This window comes from Vombatus ursinus, unplaced genomic scaffold (assembly GCF_900497805.2).
Source record: "Vombatus ursinus unplaced genomic scaffold, bare-nosed wombat genome assembly UNPS02014816.1, whole genome shotgun sequence".
Classification (NCBI taxonomy): domain Eukaryota; kingdom Metazoa; phylum Chordata; class Mammalia; order Diprotodontia; family Vombatidae; genus Vombatus; species Vombatus ursinus.
The window spans coordinates 6210084-6234081 of record NW_020954594.1 but is presented as its reverse complement, the minus strand read 5'-3'; the positions used below and the strand labels follow the sequence as shown (position 1 = coordinate 6234081).

General features: G+C 38.9%; 1 protein-coding gene across 1 annotated transcript in view; it reads left to right on the top strand.

Annotated features, from left to right (window-relative positions):
- The window catches only part of CBL (Cbl proto-oncogene), a 90772-nt gene extending 68488 nt beyond the window's left edge, over positions 1-22284 (top strand). Inside the window, exons 4-16 of the mRNA XM_027835657.1 lie at positions 1887-2043; positions 4506-4627; positions 4963-5100; positions 6627-6714; positions 7234-7365; positions 7593-7796; positions 13440-13571; positions 13657-14034; positions 17931-18025; positions 18560-18715; positions 19945-20048; positions 20575-20757; positions 21824-22284. Of these exons, the coding sequence (XP_027691458.1) occupies positions 1887-2043; positions 4506-4627; positions 4963-5100; positions 6627-6714; positions 7234-7365; positions 7593-7796; positions 13440-13571; positions 13657-14034; positions 17931-18025; positions 18560-18715; positions 19945-20048; positions 20575-20757; positions 21824-22098 (2164 nt within the window). The 3' untranslated portion in view covers positions 22099-22284. The remainder of the gene's footprint in view (positions 1-1886; positions 2044-4505; positions 4628-4962; positions 5101-6626; positions 6715-7233; positions 7366-7592; positions 7797-13439; positions 13572-13656; positions 14035-17930; positions 18026-18559; positions 18716-19944; positions 20049-20574; positions 20758-21823) is intronic.
- The last annotated feature ends 1714 nt before the right edge of the window (positions 22285-23998 follow it).

Genomic DNA, 23998 nt, shown 5'->3' with positions numbered 1-23998 from the left:
TGGACTAATATACATATTTTATCAGCACCACAAATTCATATCCAGAATGGAACTTATCTTCCTTTCCCCATCTCCCTGTGCTCACCTCCTTCAAACTTCTCTGTTTCTGTCGAGGGAAGTTATTTACTACCTTGGAGTCATCCTTGACTTTTCCTTTTCCTTCACTCCATATCTGATCAGTTGCCCAGCCCTGTTGATTATATTTCCCCATGATTTCTTATATCTTTCTTCTTTAAACTCACATGACTATCACTCTTTATTGTTTCACACCTTTACTATTATAATAGTTTTTTAATCAGCCTCCCAGATTTTAGTCTGTGCACTTTTTATCTCCTTATCTGCATAACTGCCCAAGGAATCTTCTAAAGTACAGGACTGACCTTGTCACTCCACCTGCATAAACATTATCAGTGGCTATCCGTTTTCTTTTGAACAAAGTACAAACTCCTCAGCCTAGTGTTTAAGGTCCTTCATAATCTGGTTCCACCATACCTTCACGGACATATTTTCCCTTTCTTATACTCTCTATTCCAGTCATATGTGGTGAAATTCCATTTCTTACTTCCATGTCTTTGCATAGTGTGCTCTGTATTCCTGGAATCCATTCCCTCTCCTGCTTGTCTCTTAAGCATATCCAGTCTCCTTCAAGACTGATTCCCCTAGGTGTTAGCATCCTCTCTTTCCTCAAATTATCTTACATTTACTTACATATTGTATCCCCCCACTAGGGTATAAATTCCTTGAGGGCAGGAACTGTCCTTAATTTTTGTCTTTTCATCTCCAGTGTCCTAGCAGTCACATAATAGATATTTGAATTGAATTGAAATTGGTTTAGTAGCCTTACCTGTGGTTTAATTACCCTTGTAGTAAAAATTTTCTTCTTTATCTCTCCCAGAACTTTCAATTTTATTGTTTCTTTTTGTTTTATTCTCTGTGAGGTAGTATATACACTCAAAAATATAAATCAACACTAGTCACTAAGGATCTATTGAAGAGACAGACCACAAATTGCTTGTGATAGTTTAGCAAGAAGAACATCCATGTTTTCTTCTTACCTTTACACTTTTGTAATAAAATAAGTATATCTGGGTGACAGCACCAAGTCATGAATTAGTTTGTAGTATTAAATTTGACATTCTGAAAAGAATTCCTTTCCTGTTAGCCGTGGAAAGTTGGAAAATTAAGCTTTCAGAACCAATAGACCCCTAAATATTTATGGCAGTGTTTTTTTGTAGTAGTGAAGAACCAGAAATGAAGTAGATTCTCATTGTTTGAGGAATGTCTAAACAAAGTCTGCTATATGAATGTAATGGAACATGACTGTGCTGTAAGAAACAATAAATGTGAAGAATATAGACAGAGAAGTACGCAGAACCAGGACTACATGCAGTGTAATTGTAAAGAAGAACGAACAGAATAACAACAAAAACAAGAATCATGTGCAAATACAGTGACCAAGCTTTGCCCCAAAGAAGGGATGAAAAAATGAAGCACCCTCACTTCTTTACAGGGGTAGGGAACTATGAATGTTTGGGAGATTTTATGTACTGTCAGACTCAGTTGATGCATTGGTTAATTTTACTGAATTTATCTTTCCCTCTTTTTAAAATTCTTTGTTACAAGTTATAGCTCTCTGGGCTGAAGGGAGAAACAACATTGAAAATGCAATTGATGTTAAAAAAAAAGATACTAATTTTTTTAAAATGAAAATTGAGCCTTTAGTCAACTGTTCCCATTCCAAAATATAACTCAGCTTCACTTAGGGACAGTTGAAATTGCTTTTGGAAAAGTATAAGGTAGGTATTTACATCTACTTCTCTCTATTCTTGATTACATTCATACCTAGAATTGTTGACTCTGGGGTTTATTTGTTTTTTTTTAAATAGGACAATAGTCCCTTGGAAGAGCTTTCGGCAGGCTCTTCATGAAGTACATCCCATCAGCTCTGGACTAGAGGCCATGGCCCTGAAATCCACTATTGATCTGACCTGCAATGATTATATTTCAGTTTTTGAATTTGATATCTTCACACGACTCTTTCAGGTAGGTCAAATACCTGCACTGACTGGTAATCAAATAACATATATATGCCTGGCATATAGTAGTCAAATAACTGACTGACCCTGTACATTTGTATTTTGAATAGCATTTTAATTGCAACAAATGTTATTGCTGCTTAAAAGTTTTTTTTTTAAGTATTGACTATTAATCATGATATGTCTTAACATTATTTGGTTGTCATTATGTTTTCTAGTATTTGTGTTAGCACAGGCCTGTATAACCTGGGGCCTGCCAAAAGATTTTGGGCAGACCCATGAAAAATGTCAAAGGAAACATCCTCGACGTTTTTCATAGCTGCCTGAAATCTTTTGGTGTGTCTGCAAGCTGCTTACAGCCTGTGGGGCTGCAGGTTGTGCAGGCCTACATTAGCATGAGGATGCCAGTTTTCATGTAGATTTCTTGAAATTCAACTTCACATTTAGGACCCTCCCTTTTATTCTTTTTTGTGTTAACTAATTTCTCTCTACTGTTGACTAGAGCTGACCTCAGATTTCTCGACCTTTTTTTTTTTTTTAAAGGAAGGCTAAATTCTCATGTAGATATGTACCTTTCTTTATTCCTCTCTCCTCTCCTCCACAGCCCCCCATGCATTCTTATTACGTTACTTCTATTCACGCATGTGCTATAGTTGGCAGACTACCCTTCTTGCTGTTCTTCACACATAACATTCTGTGTTCCTTGTCCATGCATTTGCTGTTTTGTGCCCGATGTATGCTTTATTTTGCCTTCTTCCTCATACAATCTCTTCAAAGCTCAAAATACTACTTCCTCTGTGAGGCTTTTCCTGATGCCAGCTAGTTCATATCCTTTGACATTCCCTTGTATTTGTTTTGTATGTACTTATGTGTATACATGTTCTTTCCCCTGGTAGAAAGAAAGCTTGTTAAAGGTAAGGACTGTTTCACATTTGTCTTCCTATCCCCAGCACCTCACATAGTTCCTAGAACTTAGTAGGTACTTATAACTGCTTATTGAGATGCATAGTATCATCCTATATCTTTTTTGCTCTTTGTAGCTAAACTCCTTGAAAAGACCATCTACAATAGGTGCCCCCACTTACTCTCCTCTTTCTTCTTATAATCTAGCTTGTGAATTTATTATTTCACCAAACTGGAAACTTCTCCAAAGTTACGAATAATCTCTTAGTTGCCAAATCCAACACTGTTGATTACCCTCTCTTCCTTAATATTCTCTCTAGGTTTTCAGGATATTACTCTCTCCTGGTTCTCTTCCTGCCTATCTTATAGTTCCTTCTCTATCTTTTTTGCTGGAACCTCTTCCAGATCACACTTTAACCATAGGTGTCCCTCAAGATTCTATCCTACGCCCTCTTTTCTTTTCTCTCTATAGTACTTCATTTGGTGATCTCATCAGCTCCCATGGATTTAATTACCATCTCTATGCTGATGCTTTTCAGTTCTATCTTTCCTATCTCAGCCTCTCTGCTGACCTCCAAACTCACATCTCCAACTGCCTTTCAGACATCTCGAACAGGATGTCTAGTAAACATCTTAAATTAAACATGTCCAAAACAGAGCTCATTATCTTTTCCCCTAAATTTTCCTCCTCTCCTACCTTCCCTATTGCTATAGAAGGCAACACCATCTTCTCAGTCCCTCAGGCTCACAACTTAGTAGTCATCCTGTACCCCTCACTATCTCTTATCATATCCGAGCTGTTACCAAGGCCTGTTGATTATACCTTTGCAACTTCTTTCCTCTGACACTGCGACCCTCTAATGCAGGCCCTCATCATGTCATTCCTTGATTATTACAGTAACCTGCTGGTGAATCTGCCTACCTTAAGTCTTTCCCCACTCCAATTCATCCTCCAACCAGCCACTAAAGTGATTTTGCTAAAGCGCAGGTCCAGTCATGTCAGCCCTCTACTCAATAAACTCCAGTGGCTTCCTGTTACCTTCAGGATCAAATACAAAATGTTCTATTTGGCATTCAATATCCTTCATAACCTAGTCCCATCTTACCTTTCCAATCTTTTTACACTTTATTCCTTGATATATACTCTTTGATCCAGTGACACTGGCCTCCTTACTATACCATGAACAGCATACTCCATCTCTTGGGCATTTTCAGTGGCTGTTCCTAATACCTAGAACACTCCTTTCTCTGCTCCAATTACTGAAGTCCATGGATTCCTTTAAGTCCCAACAAAAATCTTACCTTCTACAGGAAGCCTTTCTCAACTCCTCTTATTTCCAGTTGCTTTCCTTTGTTAACTATCTCCTGCTTACCCTGTATATAGCTTGCTTCATGTATATTTGTCTGCATGTTATCTTCCCTAGTACAGTGTAAGCTCCTTGAGAGCAGGAACTATCTTTTGCCTCTTTTTATATCCCCTGCACTTAGCATAGTGCCTGGCATATAGTAAGCAATTAATAATTGTTTATTGATTGATAGTCTGTGATCACTTTCTTGTTTCTTTAGCCTTGGTCGTCTTTGCTCAGGAATTGGAACAGCCTTGCTGTGACTCATCCGGGTTATATGGCTTTCCTGACATATGATGAAGTGAAAGCCCGGCTCCAGAAATTCATTCACAAGCCTGGCAGGTTAGCAACCTATAGGAATTTGTCTTTCTTGTTCTAATATGGCTTCTGTTAGAATATAGGAAGCAGAATCTTGACTTTGGTGTTCAGTGGCTAAGATTTCACCGTTAGATTGAGATTTAATTAAAGAAACAAATGGACAACTTTGCTGTAGTGATCTGAGAATTGTTTCAAGTTATGAATATTAAGTTAATAGTCCCTTGGTTTTTTATCTGGAGGCATGGAAGAAGTTATCCTTGATGATTTGTTAAAAAAAAAAAAATTTTTTTTTTGTTTCTTTCTTGTCTGCCATCCTCGTTTCAGCATACTTTAAAACCTTTCTCTGTCTATGTTCTCAGCTACATTTTCCGACTGAGCTGTACAAGGCTGGGTCAGTGGGCCATTGGCTATGTCACTGCTGATGGGAATATCCTCCAGACAATCCCTCACAACAAACCTCTTTTCCAAGCACTGATCGATGGCTTCAGGGAAGGCTTGTGAGTAGCTGTTTATCATTCAATGGTGTCTAGGAACCTGAAGGGCTAAAGCACATTTCTGTGATTTTATTTCATCTTTCTACAGGTTGACCTGGGGAGTATATTAATAGAGTTTATTGTCTTGGCCTTCCCATTATGTTGAACTTGGTTTTCTTTGGGGTGTTGAGTTTTCTTGGATTTCATTATTTGGTTTTCTGCTTCTTTATGAGCAAGAGATTGTCCATTATTTTTTATCTGACAAAGTTTGAGAAAAGAATAAATTAACAATAATGTTTACTTGACCTTTTCACATTATAGCCATATCATAGGATAGTATCTTAGTGATTGAATGTACCTGAGAATGCAGTTTAACAGTGTTTAAAAACCTTGTCCGTTTGTGTCCTAACTTCTTTCTGATCCAACAAAATTTATTTAAAGCATTTGACTCTAAACTCTTGCTGTATTGCATGGCAGACTTCATATGTATCACAGAGTCACTGTTTCTTCAGGAGGTTAAGTTGCTTATCTGTTGGCATACCTAGAGTATAACAAGAAGTGACTAAGTATCTGCACACCACTTATCTTCTAAAAGGATGAGGAAAGCCAGTTTTCCTCTTGGTCTGTGCATGGAACCGACAGAAACATATGAACAAAAGAGGTTGTTGCCTGGGCTCTGAACCTTGCAGTAAGGAATGCTTGAACTTACTTGGTAGATGATCTCAGTCACTTAGCTTGTTTTCTTTATCTCTAAAATAGATTTTTGTCAATGTAGTAATAATTAGGTACTCAAGGACATTTGAGTCCTTTGGTTAAAAAGAAACTCCCAACAAGAACTGATATTTTGTTTATCTGTCGTATGGAAAAATGCTAACTCCTCTGCCTACTTGTGTCATGTTCCATTAACCATGCATTCTGGGAAGAAACATCATTGTAATATCAGTATAACATCATCTTCTCAGAATTGCTTTGAGTCATTTTACTCTCTGTAGAAACTCTTGTGAATTTTGTCTTTACTTCTCTTCTGGGTTTTGTTTTTGGTTTTTTTTGTTTGTTTTTTTGTATCATCAGTCATTAGTAATTTAGTTTGAAGTCAGACATTTGTTAAGTGGCTACATGTGTAAGATATTGTACATAATTGCTGAAAATACAAAGATTAAGAAAAGATAAAACCTCTACCTCTTAAGGAGCTTACGATTTAATAGGGGAGGTAAGATACATACGTAGATAATGATAATAAAATCAGGACAAGATTACTTATGTTTGGAGAGGTCAAGCATGAGAGATTCAGGGAAGGGATGAATCATGTCTGCCTAGATAGATCATGGAAGGCTTCAAGGAAGAAAGTGCTATCTTTGCTGGACCTTAAAGGAACAGAAGGAATTTTTCCATAAGCGAAGGTTGGAGGGAGCCTGTTCTAAAAACTCTGAAGTGTTGGCATCCATGTCTTATTATTACTTTATTTCTTAACAGTGACACATAAGACTAGTCATATAATCACAGAGAATAAAAAGAATATTAAGTCTTGTTTTATTTATTTATTTTTTTAGCTATTTGTTTCCTGATGGACGAAATCAGAATCCAGACCTGACTGGCTTATGTGAACCTACTCCTCAGGACCACATTAAAGTTACCCAGGTTAATTGCATATTTATTCCCTTGTAATAATTTCCCTGTTCTCAAAAATTAACCCACTGAATTCATGAGTTCAGTTTTATGAGAAGGAACTAAGCCAGTTGTGTGAAATCTCAAGGTATAGTGTCCACCTGGGAGTTGTTTGGAATACCATCTGAGATCTCTTTTTTTGGGGAGGGGGGAAGGAGAATTTGAGGCATTTGGGGGTTAAGTGACTTGACCTTCCAGGGTCACACACCAGTGCTCTATCCACTGTGGCTGTTTGTGTTTTGATAACTTTTATTAAGCTAGTAATTTTGTGTATTCTTTCAAACTAGTCTTGTCATTGTATTTCCTTATAGACTAGCAGCACAAGGCGTAGTTGTGCTGCTAGTTTTAAAGGAAGAAACTTTGAGCACTCCTTTAGAATCAATTTTTTTTTTACTCTAGGAAAACCTATGAAACAAGTAATGTTTTTGAGTAATCTGTATTTTAGGATGTATGGTTCTAGCAGACCAAGTGATCTTTGTTTTTTCTCATAAGGAACAATACGAATTGTACTGTGAGATGGGCTCCACCTTCCAGCTATGTAAAATATGTGCTGAAAATGATAAAGATGTGAAGATTGAACCTTGTGGCCACCTCATGTGCACATCCTGTCTTACAGCATGGCAGGTAGGAATCCAGATTGCACATTCTCAAGTCAAGATAAGTCCCTCCATAAAATTGGCTTTTTGCTTTTCAGCCCTTTTTCAGATAATAAAAGCATGACTTGTGATTGGTAGGTTTAAATTTTAAATGTCTGTCTGGTTTTCATCACTTTATAATGTATTTTATACTGTCTGGAGATATTTTAAATACTTTCAGATATCTGAGACTGTCACTAATCTCTTTCTTTACAGGAATCAGAAGGTCAAGGTTGCCCTTTCTGTCGGTGTGAAATTAAAGGTACAGAGCCTATCGTGGTGGATCCATTTGATCCCAGAGGAGGGGGTGGCCTGCTTAGGCAAGGAGCAGAGGGAGCTCCTTCACCAAATTATGATGATGATGATGATGAAAGAGCTGATGACTCCCTTTTCATGATGAAGGAACTGGCCTGCGCCAAGGTAATACTGCAACTAGGAGACTTAATTGAGTTAATCTGTGAACCAATAAATCATTTGGTGCAAAACGAAGTGTACAAGAATTGTATCCCAGGCTTTGGTTTACCCGGGTATTTTGTTTGATAAAATAGTCAGGATAAGGAAATTCAATCAGCGAATAAGTAATTACTAAATACTTGCTATGTGCCAGGTACTTTTGCTAGGGGTTGAAGATATAAATACAATGAATGAAAATCCTCTTGGATTTTCTATAATACTGTATCTATTATCTTATTTTAAATAGAGAATCTTCATAGGATCGAAAGTTTAGAGCTGGAAGGCACTTGATAGATTATTTAGTCCAGCCCTTTCATATACAGAGAAGAACACCAGAGTCCAATAAGATGAACAGATTTGTCCAGAATTGCAGATCTACTAAGAAGCAGAACTGGCATTTGATCCAAGGCCTTCTAACTTCAAATCTAGTGGTCTTTCTGTTGTACTGTGCTTCCTCAGATTATGATCCATATTCCACATGAAATATTAGCTACTATTATGTCACTGCTAAATCTTTGTCCAAGCTGAGCACCCCTAATGCCTTTATCATTATACAAGAAACTGATTTTAAACATACAGGCATAGTCATAAAAACTAAGGGGCTGGAATAAAATTAATATACTTCACACAATTCCAGGAGAACAGGAATTACAGTCATGATTTCAGTCCATTATCACCACTGCTATTCAATATTGTGCTAGAAATGTTAACTGTAGCAATCACTTTCTTGTATAAAATAAATTGTTTGGTTCTATTTTCTGATTCATTCTTCCCATTCTCTTTCATTTCATTGGGAGAGTAAGCCAAGTATAGTTAGGCTTATTTATAATTGTTAAATTCATCTTCTTGTCCATTAGCTTCTTTTATATTTTTTCCTCTAATGGACATCCTTGTTTCACCTCCCAATCTTATTGGAAATGCTTCTAGCTTATTGCCACAAAGATTTGGACAGAATAGAACAAACTTAAAGGAAGAGTTTGTTGCTGCGTGATAATGGCCGAGGAGGGTCTGAAGGTGGCATTAAGGGAACAAAGGAGCATACCAATTTCTTTTCCTGAAGTCTGTGTCAGGAACCATGAGAGAAGCAGTGTCCAGACTTGAAGAGACTACCAAAAGATGTGATGTCCTCAAGGGAAATTGAGGTTTTGGGAAGTACCAGCATATGGAAGAAATGTGAGGAATATGTCTAAGAGGAAGGAAGTTTTTTAATGAAAGAGGAACATTCAAGAGGACACGCTTGGAAAAGAAGACAAAGGGACTGGGATAGGTTAGAGCTGATCTAAATAAAGATGATACTGGGGAGAAGTAGCTGGGGAAAAGGGTTTCAGATGTGGTGAGAAAGCTAGTGAGACTCTGGAGAGATAAGATAGTCTGATCTCTATTATGGTTGGAGAGAGGATAGCCCATACCTTTCTCTCTAATTTCCACAGAAAGAAATCCTGCCCCCTTGTCCTTTCTGCTGCTACCTTCTCTCCCAACCTCTACAGGTTAGAGGCCAGTGGAAGACCCCAAGGTTAGAGGCACAAGAATGATAGACTCCAGTGGGGAGGGAACCTATTATCCTACAAAGACGTTAGCGCTTGGGCAAAGCCTTGACTGCCTCATCCAAGTTAGGGTTCTTAAAACATTTTCAATAATTAGTGGGTCAAAAAAGACATCATAAAAATTATGGGTAACAGTAATGCAGTATACCAAAATTTATAGGATATAATTAAAGAAGTCATCTGAAAATTTTCTACTTCTAAAAATATTAAAATAGGAAAACAAACGATGGGCAAACTGATGTGCAATTTTAAAAACAAAAAAGTTGACATGTCAGGTGAGAGGTGTGTAAAGCTGAAAATAGACTGTGCAATTGAAAAATACAACTCACAGGAAAAAATCAAGATGAAAAATTCATATTGCCAAATTAGGGCATGCAAGTTGATTAGTGCTCACATATATCTTATTCACAACAGATGAGCTGAGCCCAGAACTGAAGGAGGAAAAGAATGGGCTTGAACCATTTAGGAAATTATTCAGCACATCCTTTGACTTCCCATAACCCTAGGATAATCCCTGTCATTAAAAACCTGTTTTTAAAATACCTGTATTCTCCTGGCATTGCTATATTGCTGCAAAGGAATCAAAATTGCAATTTCCCAAACAATACTAGAAAGACAGGTGAACTATATAGCATGTTATCCATATTGCTACTTGTATGCTTATCACCATCTAATTAACCCATATTCTTCTACAGTTTCTTTGCTCCTATGATTCTCCCTTTCCATTGTGCTCATAGGAAGCCCTGCTCTGTTGTTAACTTCCGTTCATCATAGTTCTCTTTTCACATTCTTTCCATCTTCTTGTAGTTACAGAAACTTTGCTCTTTGTGATCTTTTCTGGGGCTGACTTATCTCATGTCCCCTAATACTTGGGGCCAGGATGGTGAGCTTATAGCATATGCCCTGCTCAGATATTGATTCCATCAGTCAGTATCACCCAATCTAGATCTTGTTGCTGTGGGTCACTTTCTTTCCTCTCAAATAATTCAGTTATCTAACTTGTAGTTTTTTGTCCCTGCCTTAGCCATTGTCTTCATACTTGGGAATTTCTGTATGTATTTGGATGTCTTCTTGAACATGCTGGGTTCCCAGTTCATCAACCAAATTAACTCCTGTGACCTATTTTTTCACTTCACCTCAGCCCCTTAAAAGATGATCATACTCTTAATCACGCCATCATTCATAATTGTGCCAGCTTTATGATTTTGAACTTTGAAATTCTCCTCTGTGATCCCAAGTTCCTATTATTCCATCTTTCCTTCTGCCTTACTCCTCTGAACCTTAGTGTTTGTCTTTACCATAAGCTTCAGCCCCTGACTATCCATTTCTATCCTTTTGGTCCCTTACCCCAGCCAAGCCCTCATTTTCTTCTCTTAGCAGCATTGAACCTATCATCTACCAAGTCAATTAAACATTTTTCACCATCCTTGGCATCTTTATTTCCTTGTGCATTTCAAGATCTTCAATCCTGGATCACCTTCACAAAGCTGTTAAACACTTATGGAGGAAGTCATACCGCTCAAATACAAATACTCAGATATATCTCTGATCTCATCAGCTTGGAAGTTCTCTCAACCTGCCAGTGCCTACAAATCCTTTATGACTCTTAACCATGTCTTCCCACAAGTCACCCATATGGTCTACCCTCTGGAGGCTTTCCTTCCTCACTTTCTCTTCATGTTTTAAGAGCACCGGTGGACCACTCTGGCTGTCTACCTTTCTTTCCTCACTTTGTGATCAACTCCTCTTCTCTTACGATCATATAATTCCCTAATGACATTTTTTTTTACTGTTCATCAAAGTTACTCACTCATATTTTGCAGCCTGTTCATACATATCATGTGCCTTTCCATTGCTTCTGAGTGAGATTCATTTTTATTTCTTTGGAGATTGTTGTATTCATGTTTAGTTGCCATATGGCAGCAATAATAGGATTTTGGTGTTTTAAAAAAAAAGTTGCCTTTGTTCTCATGGGAAGCTGAAGTCATTGTAGGAACTTTGCAGTTTTTTGGAGGCAATCATTCCTTCTCTTGGTGTGACCAAATAACTTTCCATCTGTGCTGTCTACCCCAGATATAGATATACATACAGACAGACAAGCTCTGCAGATTATGTATCCAACTGCTTATTTTAATATGGAGAATAGACATTCTTCTTCTCCTTGGTAGGAAATTGGAAGTCACTGGTAGCTTTTAAATTTAGTCTGGATTGTGTTAAAGATAGGCTACAAAAACCTCAATTGATGATCTGGTCTAGGGAATGATAGCAGTAGGAATGACTAGAAAAGAATCACTATGAGATTTCAAGGGGAAAATTGACATGATAACTGTGACTAGATGAAAGAATGAAATAAGTTAGCCTAACCTATTACAAAATCTAGATCAATCTTATTTTCTCTTCCCTAAGGAGTACTGCTTTATGGTTTCTTCTATTGCCTTGTCAGCAGAAATTCAGCCTTTTCTCTGAACAAAGAAGTAAGCACAAACGGCTTCAGAAGATGAGATCTATCCTTTTCCTCCTCTCATTTCCCCTTCCACTCAGCAATAATGACTGGTCTAAGTGCAGGGCATGCTGTTTTTGTTAAGGAAATATATGGGCTGTCATCTTATGAGTGCATTCAATTTATGTTTTGACTATCTTCTGTCAGTTTTGCTTTCTGTTGTGAATGCAGAGGCATTTTGCATGGGTCATTGTGCCAAGTGCTTATCTGTTCATCATGCTGCTTTGCGCAGGAAAATGGAAAAAGCTTTACATTTGTTTAAAATAACTTGGGGTCTATATTTTACTTTAATTAAAAGATAAATTCTATTTTTCTATTCCGTTTACTGGATTGAAGTAGCATATTTCTTTAAAATAATTGAGATTTTCATTAGTTAAATAAAATCATCGGTAAATGTTTTGTTCATCTTCTTTGGAATTCAACAAACTTGACCATCAACACACTTCTGTTAGGTGCAAAACACTGTCTGGGTATGTAGGGAAACACAAAAATAAAACATGATCCTTCATGGAACTCATAGTCTAGTACGGGTTTTTGAAACACCATCTATCTTGGTTACTTGTGTCAGTGTGCAAGAGAAGTGTAATTGAAGTACTTCATGAAGTCTGAGTGGATCCTCACTGGCTGGGGAAGATTTTATAGAAGACATGGCACTGGGGCTGTGGAAAGCAGGTAATAACACAGTTTAAGTGTAGCATTAGCAAAGGCATAGAGATGGGTGATGACAACATAAGACATATGTGACTACTGGAAAGTAGTCCAGTTTGTTTGAACTGTATAGCACACATGGATGAGGGAGGAAAAGTAGAAGACTGGAAACAGTTTTGTAAGATGTGCACCAGATTGTGAAAATGGTAGGGCCTTGAAAGTAAAGCTAAGGAGTTTGGCCTTTTTTTTTTGTAGCCATAAAGAACTAATGAAGGTCTTTAAATAGGAGGATGCATGGATATATGCATGAATTTCCTTTTAGTCCCTATCCATACCAAAAGTCTACTTTATATGGCCTTGGATCTATTTTCTTTTCTTGTCCTAAAGACATTATTTTTCCTGGTGATTTGCTCAGGTTGATACCTTCTTGCTCTTTTCCTGTCTTTTCATGTGTTGCATTTTTAACATTGAAAAGCATTAGTAGTTAACCTTTCTTAAAAGAAAGCAGTAGAAAAATAAGAGAGCAATTTAGCAAAGATTTTTTTCACTTGAAGTGAAATGAGCTGTTAAAGGACAGCAACAACATGAGGGAAAACTTAAGGCACTTTCTTCTTCCAAATATATTCTCTGATAGCTAACTAGATCGCTGTTTGGTTGGTGTTTGTGGGTTGAGTGCCCTCTCATGGTGGCATGAAGGCAATAAAATACCAGCAGAAATTTATCATTGATTCTAGAAGAATATCTTTTTCAATTGGGGTTTGGATGACTAGGATCTAGGCTGATTATGCCATATCCATACTGTCCTGTGTTTGTGTGGCAGTTGCTAGATGCTGCTTTAGAGAAAATCAGTGTTATTTTGGGATAGTTTATTTTCTCCTTAGAGCATGAAAATCCTTGCAACAAACTTTTTTATTTTAGGTTGAACGGCCTCCTTCTCCATTTTCCATGGCCCCACAAGCTTCTCTTCCTCCAGTGCCACCACGACTAGATCTTTTGCAACAGCGAACATCCCTTCCCTCAGGTGCTTCTAGTCCTGGAACTGCTTCTAAGGTAAAGACTTTTCTGTGTTTGCTATTTCCCTGTTTTTTAGTGCTGAACATGTGGATGCTTACTATCTTCCATTATGTCTCAACAGGTTACCCCTGGCTCCCTTCATAAGGACAAACCTTTGCCAATCCCTCCCACACTTCGAGATCTCCCTCCACCACCTCCTCCAGACAGACCACATTCCATTGGGGCAGAGAGTCGGCCTCAGAGACGCCCACTACCAAGTACACCAGGCGACTGTCCGTCCAGGGACAAACTTCCCCCTTTTCCTTCTGGCCATCCAGGAGAATCATGGCTTCCCCGGCCAATACCCAAAGTACCTACTGCTACCCTAAGTCCTGGTGATCCCTGGTCAGGCAGAGAATTGACCAACCGGCACTCGCTTCCTTTTTCACTTCCTTCTCAGATGGATCCCAGAGCTGATGGTCTTAGGCATGGGAGCACTTTCAGCCTGGATGCCCCAGTGGTGAGTCAGTTTTTCTATGAGTGTTGGTGTACATAGCACTGGGAGTAGATACTCTGGGGAATACAAAGCATATCTTAGGGAAAACATGTACTAAAAGAGTTTGGAAATGGGAGAGATCATTTCCAGTGAAGATGATCTGGGCTTCAGTGGATGGGTAGAACTTGTAAGTGGGAAGAGAGTGTTTTCCAAGTTTAGGGGAGAATCAAGAAAATGCAAGGTCTTTTTCAGGAACGATAAATAGACTGGTTTGGAGTAGATGATCCATGGATGAGAGTAGTAGAAAATAAGACCAAAAAGAGTGGCTGGAATCATATGGGAAGGTTGTGGATCCAGGCTAAGGAGCTTGGACTTCATTCTCTGGACAGTGGAAAAACTATGGAGATTATTGAGTAGTGTGTATTTGGTATAGTGAAAGTGATCATGTAGGAAGATTAATTTTGTGGCAGTGTGAAAGATGATTGGGGAAGGAGGTGGCACACTAGGTAAGGAAAATACAAGAGCTGAAATGGAAGCAGGATCTGGGATGTTCTTCCATTAGTGACTGTTTGAGCTTGAGTGAGTCACTTAACCTCTCTGGATTTCCATTTTTTTCAACTGTGAAATGAGGGGAGTGAACTAGATGACCCTTAAGGTCATTTCCATCTCTAAATTGATGTTGTTAAGTGATTATAATAGTCTAATTTGTTAAGCACCCACTGCATATGGAGAGCATGGTGCTAGATGCTGGCAAATACAGTTTGTTGTAAAGTTGTTTTTCAGTTGTGTCCAATTCTTTGTGAACCCATTTGGGCATTTTCTGGGCAAAAATACTGGAGCAGTTTGCGATTTCCTTCTCCAGCTCATTTTACAGATGAGGATACTGAGGTAAACAGTTAAGTGACTTGCTCAGAATCACACAGCCAGTAAGTGCCTGAAGCCAGATTTGAACTCAGGAATAAGAGTCTTCCTAACTCCAGGCCCAGCACTCCACTGTGCTGCCTTGGTGCCCCAGAAATACATAGTTTAGGCAAATTATAATCCTGCTCTCATGGAATTTATAGTCCAATAGTGTGATAAGACAAGCATACACAAATAACTGGAACGCCATAATATACATGTATTAGAAAGGTTTTAGCAGAGTGTTATGTGAGGCACATGGGAGTAGAAGAGTAGGGAGTCATTAGTGACTAGGGGTATCCAGGAAGGAGGGTTTCCTCCTAGGTCAGTAACATTTGAGTTGGGCTTGAAAGAATGAATAGAAATTCAAAAGACAGAAACCTTTCAGGCAGCAAAGAATGATGAGTAAAGAGCATTCCAAGCATAGGAATCATAGGCCAGAAACATGAAGATGGGTTACTCTAGGACATGTGTGGAGAACACTGAGTTAGTCCACTTTGACTAATGTGTGGATTACATGAAAACAATGGATTGGGGGGAAGAAAAAACTGGGAACAGTATGAGATAAAGTTGGAAAGATAGAATAATGCTGAATTGTGAAGAGCTTCAGTTGCCCTCCTAAAGGAATTTGAACTTAATTCTCTAGGAAATAAGGAGATGTTGAAGGGTTTTGAGCAGAGGAGTGATATGACCAGACTTGTAAGTTTAAAAAAAAAAAAAAGACTGGTAGCTGTGTAAAGGATGGTTTAGAGGGTAGGAGAGAATGGAGTCAGAAACCTGTTCAGGTGCTATTGAAATAGACCAGTAGTTGGTAATGAAAACTTATACTTGGATATAGTGGCAATGGAAATACAGAGAAGGGAATAAATAGTTGAGAAATTGTAGAGCTCATGTTGTATATGTTACATAGTAACTGGATAGGTGACGTGAAGGAGAGGAAAGATCAAATAACTTTAAATTTTCAAACATGTGAGATTGGGTCAATGGTAGTGAAGTCAAGAGGAACAGATTTTGGGGGAAAGATGATAAAGCATGAGGAATAGTGGTGAGAATAGAAAGAAGAGAATATGTACAAAAATGATATTAAAGGAAAAAAGAATAGAGTTTGCTAACTAAATAGGGAAAGAGTCAAAGAAGTTTTAAGTTTGGATGATTAGTACAAGATTTGAGTTTTAAGTACAGCAAATCATATTCTGCAGGCATTCAGAGGTGTAGAGATGGGAAGCCTGTAGGAAAGAACAAATGGATGTAATTTTTCAGAATCATTCTGGTTGGGGCATAATCGGGATGCAGGAGTAAAAGGTTACAACTGCCAAATCTCCTCCAAAATCTCTTCTACAAAACTGCCACAGAAAATGCTGAACAGAATTCTGAGCGGGAAAGCCAACAGAAAGTCAAAGTGAGTCACTTTTCTAGCCCAGGGCAGCTTAGGAAGACAGAGAGGTCTGTGGACACTGGGGTGGGGGCTGACCAGAAACAGAGTATAGTGGAAGCATTTGTAGTATCAGCTTTGGGCTGTGAGGTATCAGCAGCAGCCTGGAACAATAAAAGGACTGACCCTCTAGTCGGAAAGAGATCACAGAGGACCTTGTACTAGCACTGAGACCAGGACCAGTTGCCATTTGGCAGCTCTGTTGCCTGTTACTCAGTACCAGGTCTCAGTTTCAGGACAGACAGGAACAGTCACTGTCACTAGGGAGCAGTGGCCTACCTGTGTAAGGACCAGAGCAAGAAGTCAATGTCCAGGCTTATCATACCACATTGGAAATACCAAAAATGTACAAGCCCCCAAATTGAGCTATGAAAGCATCAGTGGGGCATAAAAGACAGAAACGCCCCCAAAGCTAAGTAGAGCCCACCTCTAATGTAAAGTCCAAAGTCAAGAAGTAGGCTAGGAAAATGAGCGAACAACTGAAGAAAAACTTAACCATAGAAAGCTGCTCTGGTGATAGGGAAGCTCAAGACATAAATTTAGAAGATAATGACTTGAAAACATCCACAAGCAAAGCCTCAAAGAAAAATGTAGATTGGATAACAATTCCCTTCAACAAAATTCCTAGAAAAGCTAAAGAAAAAGATGTTTTTAAAAGGCCAAAAGAAAAATCAAATAAGAATGGTAGTGGAAAAATTGGGAAAAGAAATGCGCTATGCAAGAAAATTATCAAAAGAATTAACAGCTTGATAAAAGAGTCACAAAAAATACTGAAGAAAATAACCCCTAAAAAATCAGAATTGGCCAAATGTAAAAGAGGTACAAATCCTTACCGAAGAAAAAAAACTTCTTAAAAATTAGAATCGGTCAAGTGGAAGCTAATGCTCCATGAGACATTAAGAAATAGAATTGTTCTAGTTATATCAGAAGAACTCAACATTCCTTGGAGTAGGGAGAGGCAAGAGATGAAGAGAATGACCTCTATGTAGGTTAGTTTGATTCTTCCTCCATTTTTGTTCAATACAATTATATACAAGCTAAGTAAGGAAATAAAGAGTAATTAACTTTCTGGTTGTCAATATATGTAAAGGTCACTCTGAGTTTGGATGTAAATGTTTATGCTAGGAAAGTTTAGTTTGTGTTAACGTCATGTATCTAATGTCTTTATACCACACTGCTTCTCAGGGTTTATTCTGTAATCAATAGGGCACTGGCTTTGAAGTCAGGAGAACCTAGGTTCAATTCCTGCCTCAGACACTTGCTAGTTGTGTGACCCTGGGCACATCACTTAATCTCTATGTGCCTTAGTCTCCTCTTAAAAAAATAGGGATGGAGGTGTTTGTCTCAGTGGCCTCTAAGGTCCCTTCTATCTCTCAATCTATAATCCTATTTCCTTGACTCATAGATGAGCCTTCTTAAGGGGTTGAAATCAAGCATACTTATTCGGTTGTAATAAACCCAAGTGTGAGACATTGGGAGAAAGGTCTAAATGGCCACTATGTTGTATAAAGTAGATAAAGGGAATGGGAGATTTGAATGTATTACTGTAATAGGAAAGAGCTTTTGAGCATTTTTTTTCTTATTCCAGAACATGAACAATAGTCCATTAGCTGGGCCAGAGTGTGAGCACCCCAAAATCAAGCCTTCCTCTTCTGCCAATGCCATCTATTCTCTTGCTGCCAGGTATGCTATTAAAACCAAATTTGATGTAATATGTTTATTAAGGTAGTTCAGAAGGTTTTTGAGTAAATAGTTTTTGGAATAAAAAAATGAATCTATGCTTCTAGAAGAGTTGACAGAAAAGTTCCCTGGTAATACCAATCAGAACTTTTTGAAAAACTAATTCCTGGTCCATTAGGACCCAGTCTTTAAGATAAAGCTTCTTTGGATTGGTATTGTCAAGAACCAAGGAGCAGCTGTGCAAGTGTTACACATCTTTAGTACAGTAGCCATACCTGCTGGATGGTGGCAGATACTGTCTTCTGTCCTAAGAAAATGTACTTTATCCTAGCTACCTCTCCTGTCAAGAGAATTAATGATTTCAGAAAGGTTAACATGAATTTTGGGCTTAATTTGCTGCCATCTCTTTGACAGAAACCATTTTGAAGCCTTATTTCAAACCTTGATAGTGTTCCGGCTCTTGACCTGTTTGTTAACTCTACTTGATTAGGTTTATTCTATCATGATGTTTTCTCTTCTGTCTTCTGCACCTCCCAGACCTCTTCCTGTGCCAAAGCTGCCCCTCGGGGAGCAGTGTGGAAGTGATGAGGATACAGAGTATATGTCTCCTTCTTCTCGGCCTCTGGTACTTCCTGGTGCCAGCCTCCAAAAGATAGAACTGAAACGACCTTTGGAGATGACCCACGGTTTACAGTAAGTTTCCAACACTTCCAAACTTTACTAATGCAATGATTATGACTTAGTCTATTAATTTATGTTTTTAAAAAGTTGTATTAATGTCTTTTGCTTTTACATCACACATTTCCAAATAAGCCTTTTCTTTTTTTTTTAAATCCAAAAGCCCAATTCAGCAAAACCATCCACCTGTCTGCTGTGTCTGAAAACAAATGCAATTATCATTCTGCCATCATAGTCCCCCACTCTGCCATGAAAGTTGGAAGTTACATTTCTCATCTCTTCTTAGGGCTAAACTTAGTCATCATAATAATACAGTGTTCAGTTTCTTTTTATTCTTTTTGTCTATATTATGTAGACATTGTATACGTTGTGTTCTAGTTCAGCTTGCTTCACTCTGTATCAGTTCATATAAATCTTACAGTGTTTCTCCTAATTAATCATATTCATTTTTTTTAGAGTATAGTAATATTCCATTACATTCTCATACCACAGTTTATTTAACTGTTTTTCCATTTCGCAGTCACTCACCTTGTTTGCCTTTTTTTGCCAAAATTTTTCTCTGTCTCTTTAGAGGCATCTAGGTGATAACGGTGGCTAGAGCCTTGGGCTTGGAGTCAGGAAAACCTGAGTTCAAATCCTACCTCAGATATATACTAGCAGTGTGACTCTGGGCAAGTCACTTAATGGCTGTTTGCTTCAGTTTCCCCATCTGTATAATACCTGCCTCCCAGGGTTATTGTGAGAATCAAAACATGTTTAGACCAGTACCTGGCACAGGATAGGTTGCTGTATAAATGCTTAGGGACCTTCTTTTCCCCCTTTGCTATGATAAAAAGTGTTGCTATGAATATTTGGGCACATTTAGGTCCTTTCTGTCATTTGTTCTCTTTATTTTGGATGCTGCAGGTGACATCATTGCCTTAGTCTGTATATCACCTGTTTGGTTTTGTTTTTTCAGCATTGATTAGGCAATATTAAAACAGAATCATATTTAACTTTAGTTCTTAATCCTCTTTTGCAGTTATTATCAGTTTCATTTGTGTTTTCTCTCAACATCAGCAAAAGCTTTAAACTGTGTTCTCCTTTTGCTTTTTATTTGACTATACACGAAAGAGGACTGGCATCTGGGTAATAGTAGTTAGAAGTGACTAATTCTTATATTCTGTCCTTTTGGTAGCATGAAGGCTAGGCTTGTTTCTGAAGAAGTTTGTCATGCTCTCTTTTCTTTTCTTCTCCCCTTTTAGAGTGTTAGATTCAGAGCAGCAGATTGACAGCTGCACCTATGAAGCCATGTACAACATTCAGTCGCAGGCAACTTCTTCTGGCCTAGAGAGCAGCAGTACATCGGGTGAGTGCCCTGACTTAATGTCTGTGGAAGGTAGAGGCTTTGTCCCTTTGGCTTATTTAATAACTTGACTGAAATGGCAAGCATATGTGGTTAGCAATCTAGTACCTTCTTGGGTTAGAGGTTAAACTTCAAGCCAGTTGTTTTAACACTTTTTTAAGGTGTTCACAGACCAATCGCTCTTTTGTTTTTAATTCCTTTTCAAGGCTTGGGGGCGTTTGAAGGTTACTTTGCCTCAGCCTGCTTTGTTGGCAGCTCCCCTCTATTCCCATTGCTTGGCAGCATTGATAAAATTCTTTTGTGTGTGGGTGGGGAGTACTTAATTCTCCTCTTAACTAGCTGAGTTGAAAGGTTAAGAAGCCAGTGAACTCAGGGCCTCTTGCTTGCCTTTGGCTTTTCATTTGAGGTTGGTTGTGGAATTGCTGCTGGCTTTTGAAAAATCTGAGTGTTTATTTTCAATTAGCTATGGGATTTGGTTTGTTCTATCCCTAACTAAGAAGTATTTGTAAAATATAACCTCTGTTGTTAGTTGAGGGAGATCTGGCTGCAACCCTTCCCACCAATGGCCCTGAGGAGTCAGAGAATGAGGATGATGGATATGATGTACCCAAGCCCCCTGTGCCTGCAGTCCTGGCCCGTCGGACTCTCTCAGACATTTCTAATGCCAGCTCTTCCTTTAGCTGGATGTCTTTGGATAGTGATCCCACAACAGGTGAGTGGACCTGTTTTGGGGGGGTGTGCGTGTGTGTGTGTGTGTGTGTGTGTATGTGTGTGTGACTAATAATATTGGCCAGTTTGAAAGTTGTGGCCACAATATTTTGCTAAAGGATACTAAGTTTGTCCTTAAACCACAGCTCACACTGTTTGGAGCCATTAAGATTGCTAGTTATTCCAAGTATACATAATGACACTGGTAATTAAGCCTTGCTACTTAAGACCAAATGTTCATGGTTTCTGGCTCCTTTCCCATTAGAAAAGAGAGTTTGTTGGATCTAGCCATAGCTCTAGGCAGACTTGGAGATCAGTCCACATTTGGATACTGACTGTCAAGGGCCAGATTTCTTGCACCTGTTAGCACCCAGCAGGATGGTAACTGTAGTTGCCTGAACTCCCAGGGTAACAACTGTTCACAAGGAAATAATGAGAAGAGTTGCTTTTGGCACTGAGCCGATCCAATCCCTTACTGAACACTGAGTGTGCTCTTCATTGTATCATAACTTTGGTTAACTTCTTCCTAGGACTCTTTGCAAGTCTTCTCAGGCAACTGGGACACGGGCTAGAAGGAGCGCTGTCTTGGAAGTCAGGAAGACCTATGTTCTATTCACTAGCAGTGTGCTCTTTAGCAAGTCATTTAATCGTTTCCCATATTTCACAACTGGGAATGATGCCATCTGTTTTGAATACCTTACAGAGCATTTTGAGGATCACATGAAATAATGGAAGTACTATATAAAGTTGTCTTTGTGGCAGTCTTGATGTTGATTAGGAAAAAAAGGTACCTGATAAGCATCTGTGGTATTCAGTGGGTTTGCCCCCCCCATACTAGCAGAATCTTAGCAGGAACGGAACTAAGCCCTAAGGTTCTTGACCTTGAAGTTTTAAGTTATGATATATTACTGAGGATCCATCCCCATAGCTGGATGGTAAGTACATTGTCTCCTGACAATTGGTTGGTTAGTATTTTCTTCATTTTAAATCGTTAAATATTCATGTTAATGTCACTAATGATTTTGTCCAGATATACAGATGTTCGATTACCTTACTATTTCTCCTTATAGGTTTCACTGAGGGTTCCCAAGTTCCTGAAAGGCCTCCCAAACCTTTCCCTCGGAGGATCAACTCTGAACGGAAAGCAGGAAGCTGTCAGCAGGCTGGTGCTGTTCCTTCCACCTCTCCTCAGTTATCCAGTGAAATTGAGAGTCTCATGAGCCAGGGGTATTCATATCAGGACATTCAAAAAGCTTTGGTCATTGCCCATAACAATATTGAAATGGCCAAAAACATCCTCCGGGAATTTGTTTCTATTTCCTCCCCTGCTCATGTAGCCACATAGCACATCACCTCCTTACCTCCAATTTCAGTGGACCAGTGAGCTGGGCGCCATCTTCCAGGAGCACCTGAGAGGGCAAAGGGTTTTTTTGGAGACTTCAGACTGAAGTCTTGCCCTTGTCTGGTGGATGTCTCATCTGTGGTTCAAGATTTCAAAGCAGTGGAACAAATGCAGAGCAAGCAACTAGGATGTTGTTTTGTTTTGTTCACTATGTGTTTGAGGGCAGTTTGCCTTCTGTCCCCATTTAGAGAGAGTGTTCATTTTTATGATGACATGGTGTGGTGCAGCTCAGCCCCTTGGAGCAGTCCGAGGGCAGCAGGGCTTCAAGTATTGTGAGGGAAAAACCACACTGAGGGCTTTGAGTTTTCCAGCTTAAGTGGGTGGGTGTAACTGTATATATGTGTGTGTGCGTGTGTGTATGTGTGCATCCTGTGGTCAGAAGATTAACCCCAGACAGGCCTCCATTTCCTGGGGATAGGCACAAGAGGTTTAGGAAGGGATCTTTTGGTAATTTCCATCTACTGTGGTATTATACCCCCTAGTGTGTATTACAATTTCAGTGCTACTCCAGATTATCTTGTGCATAGCTAAAGTATTTTTAAAACTGGCTCTTCTGTCATTTGCTTTGCTGTCCATGGTGCTCTTGCCATTGGCCCGTGGACTGGTTATGACTAACTTAAGTGAAGCCAGGGAGTTTTGAGATATTCCGTTTTATATGTGGTTGTGTTTGTTTGTTTTGGGCTGGGGGGAGGGACGGGGGTGTAGGGAGAGTGGGGGGGGTAAAGTATCGTTGCATTATCATTACAAATAGGTTTGACTTTAGCAGCTAACACTGGTCACTCCGAAATGCTGTTTCTGTATTGAATTTGGCAAAATAAGATATTTTAATTATCCTAATTAAACCATGGCTGAACTGAGGTAGAGTCCTTCAGATACATTCCTTATTCTTCAGAGAGTAGGAATCAGTTGCCTTGGTGTCAGGTGTGTGCTCTGAGAGATACTTTTCTGTTTTGTGGGAAAGGAGCATCATATCTAAAGTAATGTTATAATCCAGATACCGGGAAGCTTTCAGGAACCTTGGGCCATATGCTATTTACCTTTGTATAATGACTAAAGAAAGCAGACTAAGTATAAGCATCCATCAGTCTGCCTCTCCTTCCTACTAAATTTCTTTTAGCCTTTGCTAAAAGCCTTGCTTCAGCAAAGGCCACATTATCATTTTCAGAAAATCTTCCCTTTTTGTCTTCCCAAAAATATGGGGCACTTTTTTGGTGTCAAGGTGTGCAACTGTTAGCTCCCAGCCCAACAAGAGTTAGACTAACTCTTGTGTGATTGTAACATTAGAGAATGTAGCCTCTTTTTACCCATTTACTCTATTCTTTGTACCTCTCCATAGAGTAAATTGCTGCAGCCAGGGAGTAGGCCCCAGATCCTTTTAATCTCTCAAGAAAGATAGAGAGAAGCTTCCCTTTGCACACAAATTTCACATTTAGGCATCAGCACAGGAGTGGGTAGGGGAAGGAAGCAGAATTTGTCGTAGTGAGGCACCATCCACTATTAGGGACCAGTGTAGAGTGTGTTGCCACTTGAGACCAGACCCAACTGCCTTTACATAAAGACATTGAACCTCAGAGGAAGATTAAAGAACAAATCCTAGGAATTTCCTCGTGCACTGTTAGAATCTGATGTTGGAATTCTTCTTTGTCTAGTGCTGTTGTGGGGCCTTATGCTTCCAAGTATATAATATTTATCTGTTACACATACTACTTTTGGATACAAAGTTTCTCTCTCTGCAGTTTACTGACCTGTTTATATAGAATACAGACAGATTTTCTGACATGCAAAAACACATTCCAAAGCCTTACATATGAGGTTGTGTGTTTGGGGATATGTTAGGTAGTAA